The sequence below is a fragment of the Aotus nancymaae genome, unplaced genomic scaffold (assembly GCF_030222135.1).
Source record: "Aotus nancymaae isolate 86718 unplaced genomic scaffold, 86718_ANA_hifiasm-v0.15.2.pri h1tg000072l, whole genome shotgun sequence".
Taxonomy (NCBI): domain Eukaryota; kingdom Metazoa; phylum Chordata; class Mammalia; order Primates; family Aotidae; genus Aotus; species Aotus nancymaae.
This window is the reverse complement of record NW_026988487.1, coordinates 15535166-15554814: the sequence shown is the minus strand read 5'-3', so window position 1 is coordinate 15554814 and position 19649 is coordinate 15535166. Positions and strand designations below refer to the sequence as shown.

At 38.1% G+C, this 19649-nt stretch overlaps 1 protein-coding gene across 1 annotated transcript in view; it reads right to left on the bottom strand.

Moving 5' to 3' along the window:
- The window catches only part of EFCAB5 (EF-hand calcium binding domain 5), a 143570-nt gene that overhangs the window by 36626 nt on the left and 87295 nt on the right, over positions 1 to 19649 (bottom strand). The window contains exons 9-14 of the mRNA XM_021669777.2: positions 16095 to 16194; positions 13121 to 14044; positions 10980 to 11057; positions 10789 to 10881; positions 9049 to 9263; positions 7292 to 7448 (exon numbers count right to left, since the gene is read on the bottom strand). Of these exons, the coding sequence (XP_021525452.2) occupies positions 7292 to 7448; positions 9049 to 9263; positions 10789 to 10881; positions 10980 to 11057; positions 13121 to 14044; positions 16095 to 16194 (1567 nt within the window). The remainder of the gene's footprint in view (positions 1 to 7291; positions 7449 to 9048; positions 9264 to 10788; positions 10882 to 10979; positions 11058 to 13120; positions 14045 to 16094; positions 16195 to 19649) is intronic.

Here is a 19649-nt window from a genome sequence, read left to right as displayed (position 1 = left end):
GCTTGAGTCCAGGAGTTGGAGGCTGCAGTGAGCTACAATTGCACCACTGCACTCCAGTCTGGGCGACAGAGTGAGACCTGGTCTCAAAAAAAGAAAAAAGAAAAAAGAAAAAAGTTGGGAGTGGGGAGGGGAGGACACAGGAGCCAGAGTGAAAGAACTCCCGGGTCTAAAACTGGGACAATATGAATATCACAACAATTACTGATAGTATTGGATTACAATGCCCTGAATAAAAAAAGGAAACCATGAATACTTACTGCTATAAATATAAATGAAGAAATAAAAAGCTGACAAAAAGGAAGAATGGTTTATATAGTTTCAACGAACACCCATGTAATATTTATTAATTACGAAGGGGGGAAGTAGCTTTAAAGTGGAGGGGCCTGACAGATATCATCTTAATCAACTGGTCAAAGTTATTACCATAGGACTTCTGATAAGATACAATGAGAAGAACACAGCATTGCTTCTGTGATATATTTCTGACAAAGATGAATAGCCTGAATTTAATCATGGGGAAACAGTAGATATATCTAAATGAAGGACATACTGCAACCAACTTATAATCTGCAAAAGTGTCAAGGTTATGGAAATCAAAGAATGACGGAGGAGTTTCTTAGAGATTCTTTATTCCAGAGTTCCAGAGCAAAGGAATAGCAACAGTTTTATGCTAGCTACTTGTCCAGTTTTCAGTTTCTTTAAAAAACTCTTTGTGTGCTTTTCAATGAGACTTTTAAATAAATATGGTTCTTAATTTTCATGGTTTCTGTAACTTTGGTGACAAAAAGTATTACCAAAATGTTGTTTGATGTTGTTGTTTTGTTTTAAAATAAATGTTTTTTATTTCCAGCTGCATTTTTGCTTTTATTATTTTTAATTGATGCATAATTATACATGTTTATGGGGTACAGAGTGATATTTTAACACATGTACACATAATGTAATAAACAAATCAGCATAATGAGCATAATCATCACCTCCAACATTTATCACTTCTTTGTATTGGGAACATTCAAAATGTGCTCTTCTAGCTGTTTGAAAATATACAACAAATTGCTGTTAATTATATTCACTCTGCAGTGCTATAGACTACTATAACTCATGCCTCATATCTAGCTATACTTTTGTATCCATTAGCCAACCTTTGGATATCCCCTCTACCCTTAACCTTCCCTGTCTCTAGTAACCACTATTCTACTTTCCACTTAAATAAGTTCAACATTTTTAGCTTCAACATATGAGTAAGAACATGTGATATTTCTTTTTTTTTTTTTTTTTTTTTTTTTTTTTTTGAGACGGAGTTTCGCTCTTGTTACCCAGGCTGGAGTGCAATGGCGCGATCTCGGCTCACCGCAACCTCCGCCTCCTGGGTTCAGGCAATTCTCCTGCCTCAGCCTCCTGAGTAGCTGGGATTACAGGCACGCGCCACCATGCCCAGCTAATTTTTTGTATTAGTAGAGACGGGGTTTCACCATGTTGACCAGGATGGTCTCGATCTCTTGACCTTGTGATCCACCCGCCTCGGCCTCCCAAAGTGCTGGGATTACAGGTGTGAGCCACTATGCCCAGCTAGTGTATTGGTTTACTTTGGTGATAAGATTTGATTCTTTTCTTTCTCCTTTGTGTATATGCCTTACCAGTGAGTTTCATACTTTTGCATGTTTTCATGATAGTGATTATCATCTTTTCACTTCCAGATATAGGGCTCCCTTGAGCATTTCTTGTAAGGCCAGTTTAATGGTGATAATTTCCCTCAGTTTTTGCTTATCTGTAAAAGACTTTATTGCTCTCTCATTTCTGAAGGGCAGTTTTTCTGTGTATACCATTCTTGGTTGGCAATTTTTTTTTTTCTTTCAGCACTTTGAATATATCTTCCCATTCTATTCTGGCTTATGAGATTTCTGGAACAAAATCTGTTGCATTCTAATGGGGACTCCAATGTTACTCTAATGGTGATTCCCTTATATGTGACTTGACACTTTTCTCTGGCTGTTTTTAGAATTCTCTCTTTGTCTTTGACTTTTGACAATTTGACTTTTATTTGCCTTGGGGAGGAACTTTTTGGGCTGTATCTATTTGGGAAATTTTGAGCTTCCTGGATCTGGATGTCCATATGTCTCCGCAGACTTGGGAATTTTCCAACTATTATTTTGTTAAATAAGTTTTCAATGTCTTTTCCCTTCTCTTCTCCTTCTGGAAGTCCCATAATACAAACATTTGTTTACTTAATAGTGATAATTTTAGGATTTCTTTACTCTTTTTCTTTCTTTTTTCTTTTTTTTTATTTCTCTGACTGGCTAATTTCAAATGGCCTGTCTTCAAGTTCAGAGGTTCATTCTTCTGCTTGATTAATAAGTCTGCTGGTAAAGCTCTCTATTGTATTTTTTATTTCATTCATTGAATTTTTCAGTTGCAGAGTTTCTGTTTGCTTCTCTCTTTTTTTAATGATTTCTATCTCTTTGCTGAATTCTCATTCATATGGGGACTTGTTTTCCTGATTTTGTTGAACAGTCAGTCTGAATTTGCTTATTTTATTGAGTTTCCTTAAGATCATTATTTAATTCCTTTCCTGGCAACTAATTAATTTCCTTTTCATCAGTGTCTGCTACTAGTATTCTTTTGGTAGTGCCATATTTCCTTGATTTATCATGTTTCTTGTGTCCCTGTCTGTGTATTTGGTGGAACAACTGCTTCTTCCAAACTTTCTATAGTGGCTTTTATAGAGGAAGATTTTTACCTGTAGTTAAAATTTTGTGTGCTACTTGAGATGGATGTAGTGACATTGTTTCCAGATAGGTGAAGTGGTATAGTCTCTGTGCAGTTTCTTCAGCTGTGTTCAACATCAGCAATACCTGTGGGAACCTCAGTGGCCTAGGCTGTAGAAAGTTTGTGGTGGCAGCAGCAGCAGCAGTGGCAATATGTTATTAATGTTCTTGATGTTGAGGGCTTTTGGAGTCCTCCTACTCTTGTTTTCCCTACAATGGGGAAACTTAGCTGAGGGGGATCCCTCTTGGTGTCAGGTCTGACATGGCTTATAAGCAGTAGCAATGGGACTGGGTTCCAGGTGCAGGTGCTCAGAGAAGCTGTGGGGTTAGGATCCTAAGCATAGGATCTCCCAAACTTATTGTGGCTCCTGAGTCTTGGGTGCAAGTTTGCTTTCTGTGGCAGGGCTGAGTGGTTGCCCATAGAGATAGGATCTGTGACTCTGAGGCACTCCCCAGCAGCTTGAGCACAGCAGGCTGGGCTGTAGTTGTGATTCCCCCCCGGGGGAGCTGGGCACAGCACTGGCCTGACTCCAGAGAGGAAGCTTGCTCTGGAGGTTTGGGCCCAGGAGGAGGATATGGTTGCAGTATGGGAACCTAAGCAAATAAAACTCAAAGGCAACTCAGCTCCCAGGGCATGAGGCACTGTGTAGTAGTGACACAAGACCATGGAATGGTGGGGCTCGGCATTATGCTAGACACTGTAAGACCAGGTACAGTGGCAGCAAGTAACTCAGAAAGGCAGAGCACAGCTGTTGTTTGGGCCTTAGGTAGTACAAGGAAAAGAAGAGCAGTAACTCCACTTCCCAGGGAGAGGGGTATCTCAGCCACTCAGACTCTAGGGGTCTAGTCCAGTTCCAGAGAAGCCAGGTACTAGAGTTGTTTGGCCTGTAGGGCAGAATTCCTTAGTTCAGCCAATGCTCTGTTTTGTTGGGACACAGGTTACTACATCAACTCAGCACTGGGATGTGTAGCAGCTCAGCTTGGTCAGGGTATCAATTCCCAGAGGGGAATGTGCTGAAGCATCAGCTCAGAGCTGGGGGTATGACTGTTATGAGTGGTCAAGGCACCATTTCTTGGGATGCAGGGAGCTTCTTCAACTTAGGTACTGAGGAGGAATGAGTGCTCTGAGTGAGCAAGGAATTGTTTTTCTAGGAGGCAGAATACTGCCTCATCTTTGGCCCAAGGGAATGAGGGGAGAGGTAGATAGAGTGACTCCACCTCCACTTGGCCTCATGTGGAAGAGTGCTTTTAGCTCCACTTGGGGATATTTGGCCACTGGCCTGGGATGGTTCAGTGGTGGCTTAGCCCCAGGGATGAAGAGGCGTCGTGACTACTCAGCCCTGAGGAAGATATAGTCCAGCCATAGTTCCAATCCCAAGATGGTGTAGTGCAGTAGCCACATGGGCCACAGGGTCAGGGCACTGTGCCAGCTTCTTCTCTGGTGAGAGCACAGGTATATGGTCTACAGGCAGCTCCCTCAGCTGGGTTTAATGCCTGTGAGGAATGCAGGGGACCCTAGTAGTGAGGTGTGTAGGTGTTCAAGGTGTTGATGGGGGTTGTTGGGATCTCTTGCTTACTTCCACTTCATAGGTAGAAGTTTTCCCCAGTTTCCACCTGATCTTGGTTGGGGGCTGGGGTAGTGGAGGCCTGGCATTGCCTTCTGTTCTCCATGTGGCCATCTGGAGTTTCTGTGCTTACCAGGATTTCTGCTTCTCCTCTGATGCAAGATGGCACTCTTCCTCAGTTATTTTTCTTAAATGTAGGTGTTCTGGCTTGTCTTTGTGAGGGAAAGAGTCCCTACGGGCTTCTAGGTGGCCATCTTGCTGATGTCACCAAAATAAATGTTTCCAAAATGTTTTGTTGTTGTTGTTTTCTGGAGACAGAGTTTTGCTCTTGTTGTCCAGGCTGAAGTGCAATGATGTGATCTTGGCTCACTGCACCCTCTGTCTCCTGGGTTCAAGGGTTCAAGTGATTCTCCTGCCTCAGCCTCCCAAGTAGCTGAGATTACAGGCATGCGCCACCACGCCTGGCTAATTTTTGTATTTTTAATAGAGACAAGGTTTCTCCATATTGGTCAGGCTAATCTCAAATTCCCAACCTCAGGTGATCCGCCCCTTGGCCTCCAAAAGTGCTGGAATTACAGGCGTGAACCACTGCACCTGATCCCCCATTTTTTTTTCTTTTATTTATTTTTTCTTTTTTATTTTATGTCCAACTCCCACTCAGTTCCCAAAATGTTTTAATTATAAAAGTGTTAAATGTTCTACCGAAATAGAAACGAACACATTAAAGCAAAGTTTAGTCATTAAAATAGAAAATTAAAAGGCATAGCCAATAATGCTAATAGTTATCCTATGAGAAATAATGAGGAAAAAATGACTTATTCCATTACATTCTACAATGCAGACAGGTCACTTGTTATATAGCCTTTTATTTGTGATGTTTCCTCCCAAAAGATTAGGCTGTATTAAACAGGAATAAAAAGGGAACATGAGCCCAGGAGTTCGAGACCAGCCTGTGCAACATAGTGAGACCCTGTCTCTAAAATAATAATAATAATAATAATTAGCCAGGCACGGTGGCACATGATGCCTGTAGTCTTAGCTACTTGGGAAGCTGAGATAGGAGGATCATTTGAGCCTGTGATTAGAGGAGACAGAGGCTAGAGTGAGCCATGATTATGCCACAGCACTCCAGCCTTGGTAACAGAGTGAGATCTTGTCTCTAAAAAAAAGGTGGGGGAGATGACAGACTAAAACTTTCAAGTTTCTTCTTCCACATAGAAATCTTCCATTTTGAGGACACCAGCAGAAACCTTTCTAAAAACTTCTAAGCCTATGATTTTATCCTATTTAAATCCCAATTTTAAATCTTGGACACAGAAGCAATAAGAGTAGAGCTAAACAATAAGCCAAAAAACAAAAGAGCTGTTTGAAGATTTGCCAATCAGTTATTAGCAATGCTTGAAATTTAGAATCTTCTTCCTTTTTAAAGAGGCTAAATCTGCTTTTCTTCTTCCATATTGCCATCAAATCAGCAATCATCTTCTCAGACCAGTGGCTACCAATATGTGTTTAATGAGAGTCATTTTGTATAATATAAGCCTGCTCTTGGAGAGAATAATTATTCTTGTTTGCAGATATTTTTATCTGGCAGTATATTCTGCTTCCCCATTGCTGTCCTTGTTCTCATTTGCTGGGCTTAATCCCTCACATTTTATGCTATCTATCTGTCCCTATTGCTATACCTTACCCATATATGATTCCATATAATTCCACATAATTAGATTCCATATCATCTAATATATGGGACTTCCTGATAACATTACCTTAGGTTTCTTAAATTCTAGGATTCATCATATTTAATGCTTTCATTTTACAAACAAGGAGACCTGGTTCTATGGAGGTTAAGGAACTTACCAAAGATCACATGATCATTTAGTGAAGATCCAGTCTTGGAACCCAGCTGCTCTAAGTATTGTCTAGTGTTCTCTGCAGGATGTGGTTCTGTGTTACAAATTTGCCCATATTGTAAGTGAAAATCACATCATTATGCCTTTTGGAATTTCATTAAGTAAATTATCTGGATGTATTCTAAGACAAGCCAGGTAGTATAATGTAAAGTTTGTAGAAGACATAGTTATTGAAGAGAACATGACAATCGATAAACTTAGGTACATTTGAAGCTCAACCAATACAATAATTTTTTAGAGGGCTGAAGAACTTAACTAACCTTGACAATTCTTTCCCTTGTGCACTACACACTTTAAAAACTAAAAATCTGGTATACCAAAGTTAGCCAGATAAATCTTTAAACCAAGTGAAAAGAAAAATAATTTAAACCAAGATCTGATAAAGTGAAGAAAGGAATTTATTATACTGGAATGAGAATTTTAGTAGCTTTTGACTGGTAAATATTGGTCATAAGAGAAAAATATAATACATAAAAAGTCTCTAAGGAGAATAAGAAGTTAGTAAATTGAAGAGAAATTTGCAAGCCAGTGAAGACAAAGAGATAAAACAAGAAGAGAGAACAAGCAGAACTGTAGACTGACTTGGATTCTTTTAACCTTAAAAGTGAAGGTAGCCAAGTATATAGAAGGAATCTATAGACTTAAGATTTTGGACAAAGCATTATGCAACATATTCCACTTCTGATTGTGTTGACAAATGCACAAGTCTTCTAATATTTTCACATCCTTGCCAACACTTGTTATTTTCCACTTAAAAGATTATAACCAGAGTTGGGTACAATAGCAGGTGCCTGTAGTCACAGCTGCTCAGGGGGCTGAGGCAGGAGGATCACTGGAGCCCAGGAATTAGAGCCCAGCCTGGGCAGCACAGTGAGACCCCCATCTCTATTTTCAAAAATTAAAAATAAATAACATAAATTTATAGCTATACTAGTAGACATGAAGGGTTATCTTGTGGTTTTAGCATAACCAGTGTTTTAACTGTATATGTGTACTGGGACGCTTGAAGTCAAGTTATTACCACAGTTTAAATAAAAATATTATTATATTTTACCTTTCTTCATAGATTCTTTTTCCATTCCCTCATTGTACATGTACAAGAGTTCATCAACTTCCTTCAGATCCAGGAAGCCTGAGCCATCACTGTCCCACTTCTGAAAGATGGCGTCTAGGAGAAGCCTCCGTCGGACTTGGAGAGCATTTTGTCTAAACTAGGATACAAACAGGATAACAAAGCATAGAAGGCACATGTTCATTGTGCTAGCTAGCATCCTGTGTTCATTCCAAAAAAGGTCCATCATCTTTTATTAAAACAGGTTTACTTTGGGGCTAAGCATGATATTAATGGAAAATGCAATGATTCAGCAGTGGCACATGCCTGTAAAGCCAGCCACTCAGGAGGCTGAGGCAGGAGTATCGCTTGAGGCCGGGAGTTGGAGACAAGCCTGGGCAGCATAGTGAGACCTTTGTCTTTTAAAAAAATTAAAAATTTTTTTTAGAAAAGAGAATACAGTGATTAATTTTAATCCCTTAAATAGCATTTCTGTTTTACCTCTAAGCCAAACAAAACAAAACAAAACAGGCATTCTTGGTTATCAGAACTTATTAACATTAGTGTCACTAAAGTTGGTAAACAACCTTTCACTGCTAAACTTGACTGGCTTTGAATAAAACAAAAACAGGCATTCTCTGCATTAGTATTCCTTAAGAATCTTTTTTTTTTTTTTTGGCAAATTTCTTCTGCAAACCTTAAGAATTTTTGACCATTCTTTTCCACTCCTTCTCTAGTTGTTAAGGAATGTGATAAATACATAGAGTGCTCTGCCTGACTTCTTAGTGAGATTTAAAAATTATTATTTTTATTAAGAGACAGAGTTTTGCTCTGTCACCCAGGATGGAAGAGTGGCATAATTACAGCTCACTGTAACTTTAAATTCCTGAGCCCATGGGATTTTCCCTCGTTAGCTTCCCAAAGCACTGGAATTATAAGCATGAGCCACTGCACCCTGCCACAAAGGATATGTTTTGGGTGAAGGGGAATGAATGACAGTGTTTAAATAAGGAAAATGGCTGTGTTTTAAAAATTCTTTTTTATGTTTAAGACTGACTAAATTTGACATTAATTTTATTTACCTTTTAGAGTTTTCACTAGGTTAATTATATTAGTGAGATAGTAATTGAATTAATATCTAGATAGATTTAATTGCAAAAATAAAATGAATATATACCGTTTGATTAAGTAGGAGGAACTGAAATTGAGAAAGTAAAAGTGAATTGTCTAGAATTAGGTTGAGAAGACTCATAAAGCTGATGATTACTGAATAAGCTTAGTGAAATTAACTTACATATTTCATATGAGAGAGAATATATTGTTTATATAAGCTAATGTGTATGTATTTACCTGTCACCCAAGTAAGTAGTAAGTTCTTAGGAAATATATACTACCTGGGTGCTTATGAGTCAAAATATATGCTCAGGCCATAATCATACCTCAGGTATGGTCGTACCCATAAAGGCACTCACACACAGGCAAATAATGCACACACACATACACATCTTTGCACATATCCGTATCTGCTTCTCAACCTTCAGAGAAAGAAGAAAGCTGTAAAATAAACTATATTTTGCCAGGAGCAATCATGTTATTATCAGGGGAATGAGTTCTCTGGAGTGTGATCTTAGAACATTTGATGATTAAATAGAATATTTAATGGCCAAGCTTGTTGAAATAAAGTGGTAAGTTTGGTTGTAAATTTTTTACGAGTCACATCAGAAGCAACTGAGGTTGAGATATTTACTTATATTACCCACCTTTTCTAAGGCATTCATTTTCTCTTGTTCTGTTTCAACATAGCCCCCCTTAAAAAAGGAGGTGAGAGTCTCGCTGATACTCAAGGGAGCATCTTCACCAACAAATGTCTCCAGGAGTTGCACAAACTGGAGCAGATTGAATGAAACTCCATTGAAGGCAGTTCGGCCTTTTACCTCCTTGAAAGACTGAATATTTCTGATAATTGAGTGTAAATCTGTCAAGCAGGAATCATATACCAAGCAGAAAAGTGAACAATTCTTTCCGTTAGGAAAAATAAATGAGTGCCTATTATAATGAATATCTGCTATTTTTGCCTGTCAGGAATCCATGCTCCCTTCATGAGGACAACACCCTCCTTTTTTCTTTGGAAAAACATCTCTCCATTGTAAGTTCAGATGAGTCAGGTCATACTAAGCCCCCCTCCACTTTTGTGCCAAGGATGGTCATGTGATATAGGTCTGGCTAACAATTCACATATGATAGCAATGTAATCTACTATAGGCCAATGAGAATTAGTCTCAGAACTTTTGGAAGAACTATTAGGGATGAATCATTCTTTTTGTACTCTTATTGCTGAACTAATAGAACACAAGCTTAGAGATGCTTTCATGACCATTTTTGTCACAACGTGGAGAAAACTGTCTCAAGTTGAAAGTGACACAGAAACACAGGGCTCAGAGGCAGACAGACAGTATCCTGCTGCTATTGTTGAGGCTTTGAATCTAGTTGTGCCTGAAAAAAGCGGCACTCTGAACTTTCTAGTTAAATAAATTACTAAATACCACCACCACAACCCCTCCCTCCAAGAATCTTGACTAATATATTTACCTTTTAGCTCAATATTATAATATGAAACATATTTTATAAAATGACAGCAAAGTGACTTCCATTTGATTTATTCATTGATTCAAACATTCATGCCTTTATACCTTCTATGTGAGATTTGATGTGACTTAAAAAAATGATTACTCAAACAATTTTTATATACATTAGTAAAGCAAAATTGACATAAAGATGGCTAAGAAGATAAACATGAACTAGCAGGCCACAAGAGCTTGACCAATGCCATGCATTTTCACCAGAAATTTTGAGGATAGAAAGTTTCTTATTTGAGACTTAAATGAGAGAAAAATTTGCAGGAAGGAAGAAAATAATCTTGATCTAATTAGTTCTACAACTTGATGTGAAAGGCTAAACAATATAACAGCTTTTTAGTGGAATATGTACTTTTTGGAACAATCATTGTTAAAGACATGGTTTGTCTGAAAGCCAAAAACTACTCTGCTCTGTTGAATAGATCTTTCTTTGCAAGTCCTCAAAAACAAGATATATTATCACTTGTCTCAAATGCTTAGATGTGGCACTACCAGGGAAAGGAATAGCTGAAATGATTTCTATTGAGTTTTAGTATCTAATATCTGATTCCCTCTGTATGCTTAGATCATAGTTTTAAAGCAGTTGCAGGGCCATATCATGGTTAAAAACTTTATACTAGTTCCATAACTTTTAAAGCAGAAGAGCATTCATCAATAGCACATGCCACCATCAATAGTACACCACCACCAAACACATCTATCTGGTATATATTTAGATTCATCAGCTCAAGGACAAAATAATGCAAGAAACACCTTCCCATTCTGTCTTAGCTAAATTCTGTCTTTATCATTGAGTACCACAGTAAATTAAATCCATCTATTGGACTGCCATCTATTCTTCGTACTTTCATTGTTAACATATACCTGTGAACCTGGAGTTACCATAGATTAAGTTTGCCTGTTCCTCATCTTCAAATTTTACATACTTCTTTTTCCAGTTACAAGAAAAAAATTCACCTGTAAAAACACATTCCATAATATAGCCAATCAAACTTCACTTTCATGATATTTTTGTTCTAGGGTATAAATGAAAGGAAGATTAAATGAGGAATTACCTGACCATGACTTTCCTTCTATGTTTTGGGACTTGGGTTCACAGGACTTGTCTTTCTGAACTTCCTTTTTTGTAGTTTCTAAAAGGTACAAATGAAAATGCTTATGAATTAGACATTACACATTCCATTAGCTATTCTAAGGTTAATAAGTGATAGAAGGCCGGGCGCAGTGGCTCAAGTCTGTAATCCCAGCACTTTGGGAGGCCGAGGCGGGTGGATCACGAGGTCAAGAGATCGAGACCATCCTGGTCAACATGGTGAAACCCCGTCTCTACTAATACAAAAAATTAGCTGGGCATGGTGGCGCGTGCCTGTAATCCCAGCTACTCAGGAGGCTGAGGCAGGAAAATTGTCTGAACCCAGGAGGTGGAGGTTGCAGTGAGCCGAGATCGCGCCATTGCACTCCAGCCTGGGTAACAAGAGCAAAACTCCGTCTCAAAAAAAAAAAAAAAAAAAGTGATAGAAATGCCTGCATATAGAACACCAAAAACTGTAAGTACTTTCCCATATATGCTGTGTCGTAATCAACTACAATGAAATCACTTAATAACTTGAATTGTTGAAAGCATCTCTGTAGCAAAAGCTATTTATTGTATCCAATTTGGCCATACAAAATGAGGCCTACATTTCCCAGCCTCCCTCACAGCTAGTTATTACTATACAGTAGTCTTCTTTTTATCCTTGGGAGGATATGTTCCAAGATCCCTAATGAATGTCTGAAACTGCAGAAAGTACATATACTTTTGCAGTTTGAAGTGTGACAGAAAAACTATTCATGAATTTCTTTTTCCTTCTGCACAATTTAATGAGTAAAAGATGTGTTCTTACTGTAAATCTTAACAATCTCAGCATACAATTTTCTTTCTTTCGTTACTAAGTTGAGAACTTTTACCTTTTATTCCCTCCCTCCCTCCCTCCCTCCCTCCCTTCCTCCCTTCTTTCCTTTCTTCCTTCCTTCCAAATAGGGTCTCACTTTGTTGATTAGGCTGAATGGGGTGCAGTGGTGTGATCATGGCTTATTGCAGGATCAACCTCCTGAGGTTCAGGTGACCCTCCTACCTCAGCCTCCTGGGTAACTGAGACTACAGGTGCATGCCACCATGCCCAGCTTTTTTTTTTTTTTTTTTTTTTTGAGACAGCATTTTGCCATGTTCCCCAGGCTGGTTTTGAACTTCTGGGCACAAGCCATCCACCTGCCTCGGTCTCTCAAAGTGCTGGGATTACAGGCATGAGCCATGTGTCCAGCCGAGAAAGCTCACCTTTTCACTTCAAAGGTAGCACTTTACAGCTTCTCTTTGGCATACCCAAATTGTCAGCATTATTACTCTTGTGGTTGGAGCCATTATTAGATAGAATAAGGGTTAATTGAACAAGAATACTGTAGTATCATGACAATTATGTTACCTGCTCATTAGTCACTTAATCTAGCAGCTATTAAGTGACTAATTAGCAGGTAACATAGACAACATGGATATACTGAACAAAAGGTGCAAGATTTCATTACACTACTCAGAATGATGCACAATTAAAAATGTATAAATTGTTTATTTCCAGAATTTTCCACATAATACTTTCTGACCGTGGTTGATTGTGGTTAACTGAAACTGTGGAAAGCAAAACCATGGATGAGGGGGGACTACTGTATGCCTAAATTCTGGCCAAAGACGTGATAATAAATATTTGAAATGCGGGATGCATTCTGTCTTCAATATGACTTTCAGAAACTCCTATAGAACATATATTTTATATTTAACTGAAAAAAGCAAGACCCATTTTACAGTTGAAATAAAAGAAAAATTTAAAAGTGGTTTCTTATATCAGACACCATATTTAAAACAAAAGGTCTTCTATTACCTTTTCAGAAACCCAATTAAAACACTTCTTCTATAATCTAGTGCAATGGAAATTATACATAAATTGACAATAGAGACATTCTGGTTTGCATTTCGCTGGTGAATGTAATTAACTTACTTGATTTCTGTTCAAGGTCTAGACTCAGGTTGAGCAGCAAAATATGCCTGAGGTTTGCATGACCTGATTGCCAGAAAAAAATTCTGACTTAAATGAGTATTTTCTGAAAAGACTTTAAAAACCATTCCACAAAACAGGGAGCTGATGTTGTAGAAGAACTGCACTACTACCTGAAAAGTGATCTTTCCTACTTGATGTTGGAACTTCCTCTTGCAGTTCAGAACTCAGGAATATTTGCTCTTCATGTATTTGTTCACAAGACCTCTTTTCCTTTAGAGGGACTTCAATGTACTCAGAGGGTATGGGCTCCCCAGATTTTGTACTTCTTAACATACTATCTTTTCTTGATTGTGAAGTTGAGCCTATGTCTTCTTGCTCTTCTGAAATTATCTCTCCATAGGGTCTTGGTTCTGATTTTTGGTATGGTTCTTCTATTATTGACTCTCTGAGTGATTCCTGTTCTGCAGTTGACATTCTGTGTGATCCCTGTTCTGCTACTAACCCTTTGCATTGACCTTGTTCTGCAATAGACTCTCTGTGTGACCCCTGTTCTGCAATTGATCCTCTGTGTAACCCTTGTTCTGCAGTTGACTCTCTGCTTGGTCTTTGTTCTGAAACTGAAACTCTGTGTGGTCCTTGTCCTACTATTGACCCTTTGTGCTGTCCTCGTTCTGTAGATGGCACTCTGTGTGTTTCTTGTTCTATTATTAACTCTCTACTTGACCCTTGTTCTAGAGTTGACTCTGTCTGGGTTCCTGGTTGTATTACTGATTCTATGTACAGTTCTTGTTCTGCAGTTGGTTTTTTGCCTTGTTCTTCTTCTTCAGTTGAAATTCTTTGTGGTCCTTGTTCTGCAATTACTCCTCTCTGCTCTTCTGGCAGGTTTGCAGGTAGTGTTGATATTCTTTGTTCATTGAGTTTAGGTTGATCTGGACTTTCTAATAATTTACTTTGGGTTTTGCTAGAATGTTTTGCAGAAAGTAATGTATTCATCTCTAAGAGCACTTTGTCAAAGCCTTCATAAATGTGTTTCTGATTATCCATGTCTCCCCACAACTCAGACAAGTTCATCTCTTCAAATTCAATGAATGGCCCTAATACAGAAAACAAAACATTCACCTAAACTATTGATCTTATAATGCAGAATTAGAGCTATTAAATTAATGCAAAGGAAAGCATTGAGCACAGTGATTGTAATATAGGCCTATTGCCCTAAATAAATATCAGTTACCTTTAGTTGCAACACAATAAAAAGTAAAAAGGTACTTAAAAGAACATAAAAAATGCTTACTACTATAAGTTAGAAATCATGCCTTCCTAAAAGGTGTGATTTTGGAAATAAATAGGATCTCCTTTTGCTACTTGGAGTGTTGCTTAGACTACCAAGGCAAGTAGAATTTGTCCTCTACCTTTGTGGTCTTCCCACAATAAGCACCACATGGGGATGGGAAAGGGGACACATCTTTCATCTCAAATACCTTTTCAATATCTCCAATATAAAAAGCAAGTCTTTATCCATGACAATCTTTCACTGAGGTTGTTTTTCCAACATTTATTTTTTTCCCCTTTTCTCTTGCCCTCTTCTTTGTTTTTCATTTCTCAATTATTTTCCTCTACAAGTTATGTGGACACCTAGAACAGAATACTAGGAAAAGACTGGATAGTATTCACAGAATCCCACTGTTAAACAACAACAGTAGAACCCTGGTGTCCGTACTATAAAGAGTGAAACTCATGCCACAAGACTGTCCCCGTTTCCCCCAAAACAGTACTGTGATTGTGATTCTCACAATTTTTAGAAATACTCCAAGTATATCACTCACAGATTTGTAAGTATCCAAGTAATAAATCTTCACAAAGAAATAAAGTATTGACATTCTTGGCCAGGTGTGGTGGCTCATGCCTGTAATCTCAGCACTTTGGGAGGCCAAGGTGGGCAAATCGCCTGAGGTCAGGAGTTTGAGACCAGGATGGCCAACATGGTGAAACCCCATCTCTACTAAAAATACAAAAATTAGCTGGGTTTAGTGGCAGGTGCCTGTAATCCCAGCTACTTGAGAGGCTGAGGCAGGGAGAACAGCTTGAACCTGGGAGGCGGAGTTTGCAGTGAGCTGAGATCGCACCATTGCACTCCAGCCTGGACAAGAGTGAGATTCCATCTCAAAAAAAGAAAAAAAAAAAATTGACATTCTTTGGAAAACTCAGCCAGTAAAATACCTTCTCTTTAGAAAAATGAAAATTAAGCTAAGCACAGTGGCATGTGCCTGTAGTCCTGGCTTACTCGGGAGGCTGAGGCAGGAGGATTGCTGAATCCCAGGAGTTTGAAGCCAGCCTGAGCAACATAGCAAGACCCCATCTCTGAAAAAGTAAAATAAATTGAAAATAAACCCCAAAATTCTATTTGTTTTGGAAATAACATCAAAAGGATATTTTACTATATAAGTAAAGATGTACAAGTAAAATGCTTGGGAAAAGGAAATATTGTTCATATAAATCTTATAATTTTAAGTTGGGCATTAAAATGGAATTACCAGGCTGGGTGGAGTGGCTTATACCTATAATCCCAGCACCCAGGCATTTGAGACTACCCTGGGCAACATGGTGAAACACTCTCTCTATTAAAAAATACACAAAATTAGCTGGGCATGATGGTGCACACCTGTAGTCCCAGCTACTCAGGTGGCTGAGGTGGGAGAATCATCTCCTATCTGGGAGGTTGAGGCTACAGTGAGTCATAATCATGCTACTGCACTCCAGCCTGGCAAGAAGAGTAAGACTCTATCTCAAATAAAATTTTTTAACAAATAAAATGGAATTACCATTACTAACTTAATTTCCAAAACATTCAGACTGTCACTAAAGCAATTGTTCATTTCAATGAATTTAAAATTGAGTTCTAGCTAAGCTCTGATATAAAATTTTTGAGTATTGCACTATGGGGAAAACTATATCTAGTTGCGATGAAGAGTGAATTTTGTGGGGGGAATAAACACCTAGATATCGTTATCATGATTTAAGAGAGCTATTATGTGAAGGAATTCCATGGTGGTAGAATGGTCTTGTGTTATCATATCAGTGTATCATATCAGTACATATCAGTGTACTGAGACACTCCAGCTTGAATATACTCTGAATGGCACTTACATTGTCGTGGGTTTCGAAGTAAACTTCTAAGCATTTGTGAACTATGGTCATAGAATGATTCCAGCAGGGCCAATGTTCTCTGCCGATCCAAAAACCCTACCTAAACAAAGGAGAAAGTTTGTGATTAGTTGTTACAGGAGATTTTTTTTCCCTTTTTCCTTTTTTAAAATATATTTTATTGAGTTTTAGGATTTGGGGTACATGTGAAGAACATGCAGGATTGTTGCATAGGTACATACATGGTAATGTGGTTTGCTGCCTTCCTCCCCATCACCTATATCTGGCATTTCTCCCCATGTTATCCCTCCCCAACTCCCCACCCCACGCTGTCCCTCCCCTAGTTTCCCCCTACAGACCTCAGTGTGTGATGCTTCCCTCCCTGTGTCCATGTGTTCTCATTGCTCAACGCCCGCCTATGAGTAAGAACACGTGGTGTTTGATTTTCTGTTCTTGTGTCAGTTTGCTGAGAATGATGGTTTCCAGGTTCATCTATGTCCCTACAAAGGACACGAATTCATCGTTTTTTATGGCTGCATAGTATTCCATGGTGTATATGTGCCACATTTTCCCTGTCCAGTCTATCATCGATGGGCATTTGGGTTGGTTCCAAGTCTTTGAAAAAGTTTTGCTGTCTACCCATCTGACAAAGGGCTAATATCCAGAATCTACAAAGAACTAAAACAGATTTACAAGAAAAAAACCAACAAACCCATTCAAAAGTGGGGGAAGGATATGAATAGACACTTTTCAAAATATATGATGCCAACAAACATATGAAAAAATGCTCATCATCACTGGTCATTAGAGAAATGCAAATCGAAACTACATTGAGATACCATCTCATGCCAGTTAGAATGGTGATCATTAAAAAATCCGGAGACAACAGATGCTGGAGAGGATGTGGAGAAATAGGAACACTTTTACACTGTTAGTGGGAGTGTAAGTTAGTTCAATGGTTGTGGAAGACAATGTGGCAATTCCTCAAGGACTTAGAAATAGAAATTCTGTTTGACCCAGCAATCCCATTACTGGGTATATATCGTACTATTATATGTGTGTGTGTGTATGTGTATGTGTATATATATATATAGTATTATAAATTATACTATTATAAGGACCCATACACTCAAATGTTCATTGCAGCACTGTTACAGGAGATTTAAGATTTTTATGCAGTTGGAATGTGGCTTATTGAAGCTTTTGTCATTACTACCACCACAACAATTATTATTGTGTAAATAAAAGCTGCAGCATCAAAATCAGGAAAGTTATATCTTGCCTTTAGGCTTAGTCTCTACTTTCCCATTCTGTGACATGTCAAAATGACCTCTACTTAGTAAATGTTTAAGAAATATTTGTGACTCACTTTTTGATGGCTAAATCCAATGTATAATGTTCAGTTCTGATATTACCTGACCTGAGTATGTCACTTGAAACAATTAAATGCTCCCTACTTATTCTTTTTCATTTGTTATTTTTGAGAAAAATTCTAATTATAGAAAAATAGAGAAAATGATAAAATTAACATGTGTTCCCAACACCCAGAAATAATGATTGTTAACATTTTGTGTATGTGCCTTAAAAAGCCTGATATAGCAACACAGTGAGATCCCATTGCTTCAAAAAATAAAAAATTAGCCGGGCATGGTGGTGCACACCTGTAGTCCTAGCTACTCCAGAGGCTGAGGCCAGAGGATCACTTGATTTGCAGTGAGCTATGATCATGCCACTGCACTCCAGTCTGGCTGACAGAGCAAGACCTTGTCTCAAAAACAAAAACAAAAATACTTGATATAGTACGTATGTCTTTCTTCAAATTGATTTTATTTACTCAAAATTGAGATTTAATTCATGTATGTAAAGAAATACATTTTATTCTTTTTAACTGCAATAAGGCATTCTGTAATGTGAAAACACCATAATTAAAAAAAAAAAAACTCCTCTATTGATGGGCAGTTGGATTATTTTTAGCATTTTGATATCAATATAATGCTGTACTGGATATCCTTATGCACATCTCCTTGTGTACATGTGCAAACATTTCTCTAGGGTAAATAACTAGAAGTAGAATTACTGGATTATATAATGTATACATTTTCAACTTTGTTATAGCCAAGTTGTGTCACAAAATGTTCATACCAATTTACATTCTCGCCAGCATTGAATGAGAGTATTATTTCTCCATATCTACACTAATACTCGATATTGTTAGAGTTTATTATTTTTTCTAATCTGACAGATTAAAATGGTATCATTATTTTAATTTGCATTTCCCTGATTACTAGTGAGATTTAATATATTTTCATACACTTACATATTTGAGTTTTTCCTCTTCTACAAATGGGTTTTTCATATCCTTTTCCCGTTTTTCAGTTGGGACCAGTTGTCTATTTCTTTTTTTTTTCTTTTGAGACTGAGTCTCGGTCTGTCTCCCAGGCTGGAGTGCAGTGGCATGATCTTGGCTCACTGCAACCTCTGCCTCCCAGGTTCAAGCAATTTGCCTGCCTCAGCCTCCCAACTAGCTGGGACTACAGGTGCCCGCCACCACGCCCAGCTAATTTTTTGTGTTTTTAGTAGAGACGGGGTTTCACCGTGTTAGCTAGGATGGTCGCAATCTCCTGACCTCATGATCCACCTGCCTTGGCCTACCAAAGTGCTGGGATTACAGGTGTGAGCCACCGCACTTGGCCCAGTTGTTTATTTCTTACAAATGTGTAAAATTTTGAGAATGACCATTCTTTTATTTACATAGCAAATATTTTTCCCCAGTTTATCTCTTATCTTTCAATTTAACTTCTGGTGAGTTTAGCCATATCAATGTTATCCATTAATTTTGAGGATATATATTAATTTTGAGGTAGTCAAATATATAAATCATTTCCTTTTGATATACAGTGACTAACCAATGAATGATACTGGGACAATTAATTTTTCATATTGGGAAAAACATAAAAGTAGATCCCACCCTCATAATGAGGAAAAGTGGATTCTATCTGATCAGAAACCCAGATGTGGAAAACAAAATTTAAAATATTTTAGAAGCAGCCAAGTGTGAGTCACCATGCCTGTCTGCTTCTAAAACTTTTTTAGACAGGGTCTCACTAAGGAGTACTCCTAAGGAATATTCCAAATAAGCACAAACCATTTTGAGTTCAAAATATATGCTCTGAATTTGCTTCTAATTTTTTTTTTTTGGAGACTGGGTCTCACTCTGTCACCCAAACTGGAGTGCAGTGGCATGATCATAGCTCATTGCATCCTTGAATTCCTGGACTCGAGCCATCCTCCTGCCTCAGCCTCCCGAGTCACTGGGATTACAGGTATGAGCCACCACACCTGGCTGCTTCTAAAATTTTTTAAATTTTGTTTTCCACATCTAGATTTATAATGAGAACTCACTTTTCCTCAGTAATGGGAGTGGAATCTACTTTTATAATTTTCCCAATATGGAAAACTAATTGTCCTAGTATAACTCATTGATTACTCCTTTCCCCAATGATTTATATTGCCACCTGTGTTATGTACTAAATTCTCACATGCTCTTGCATCTGATGC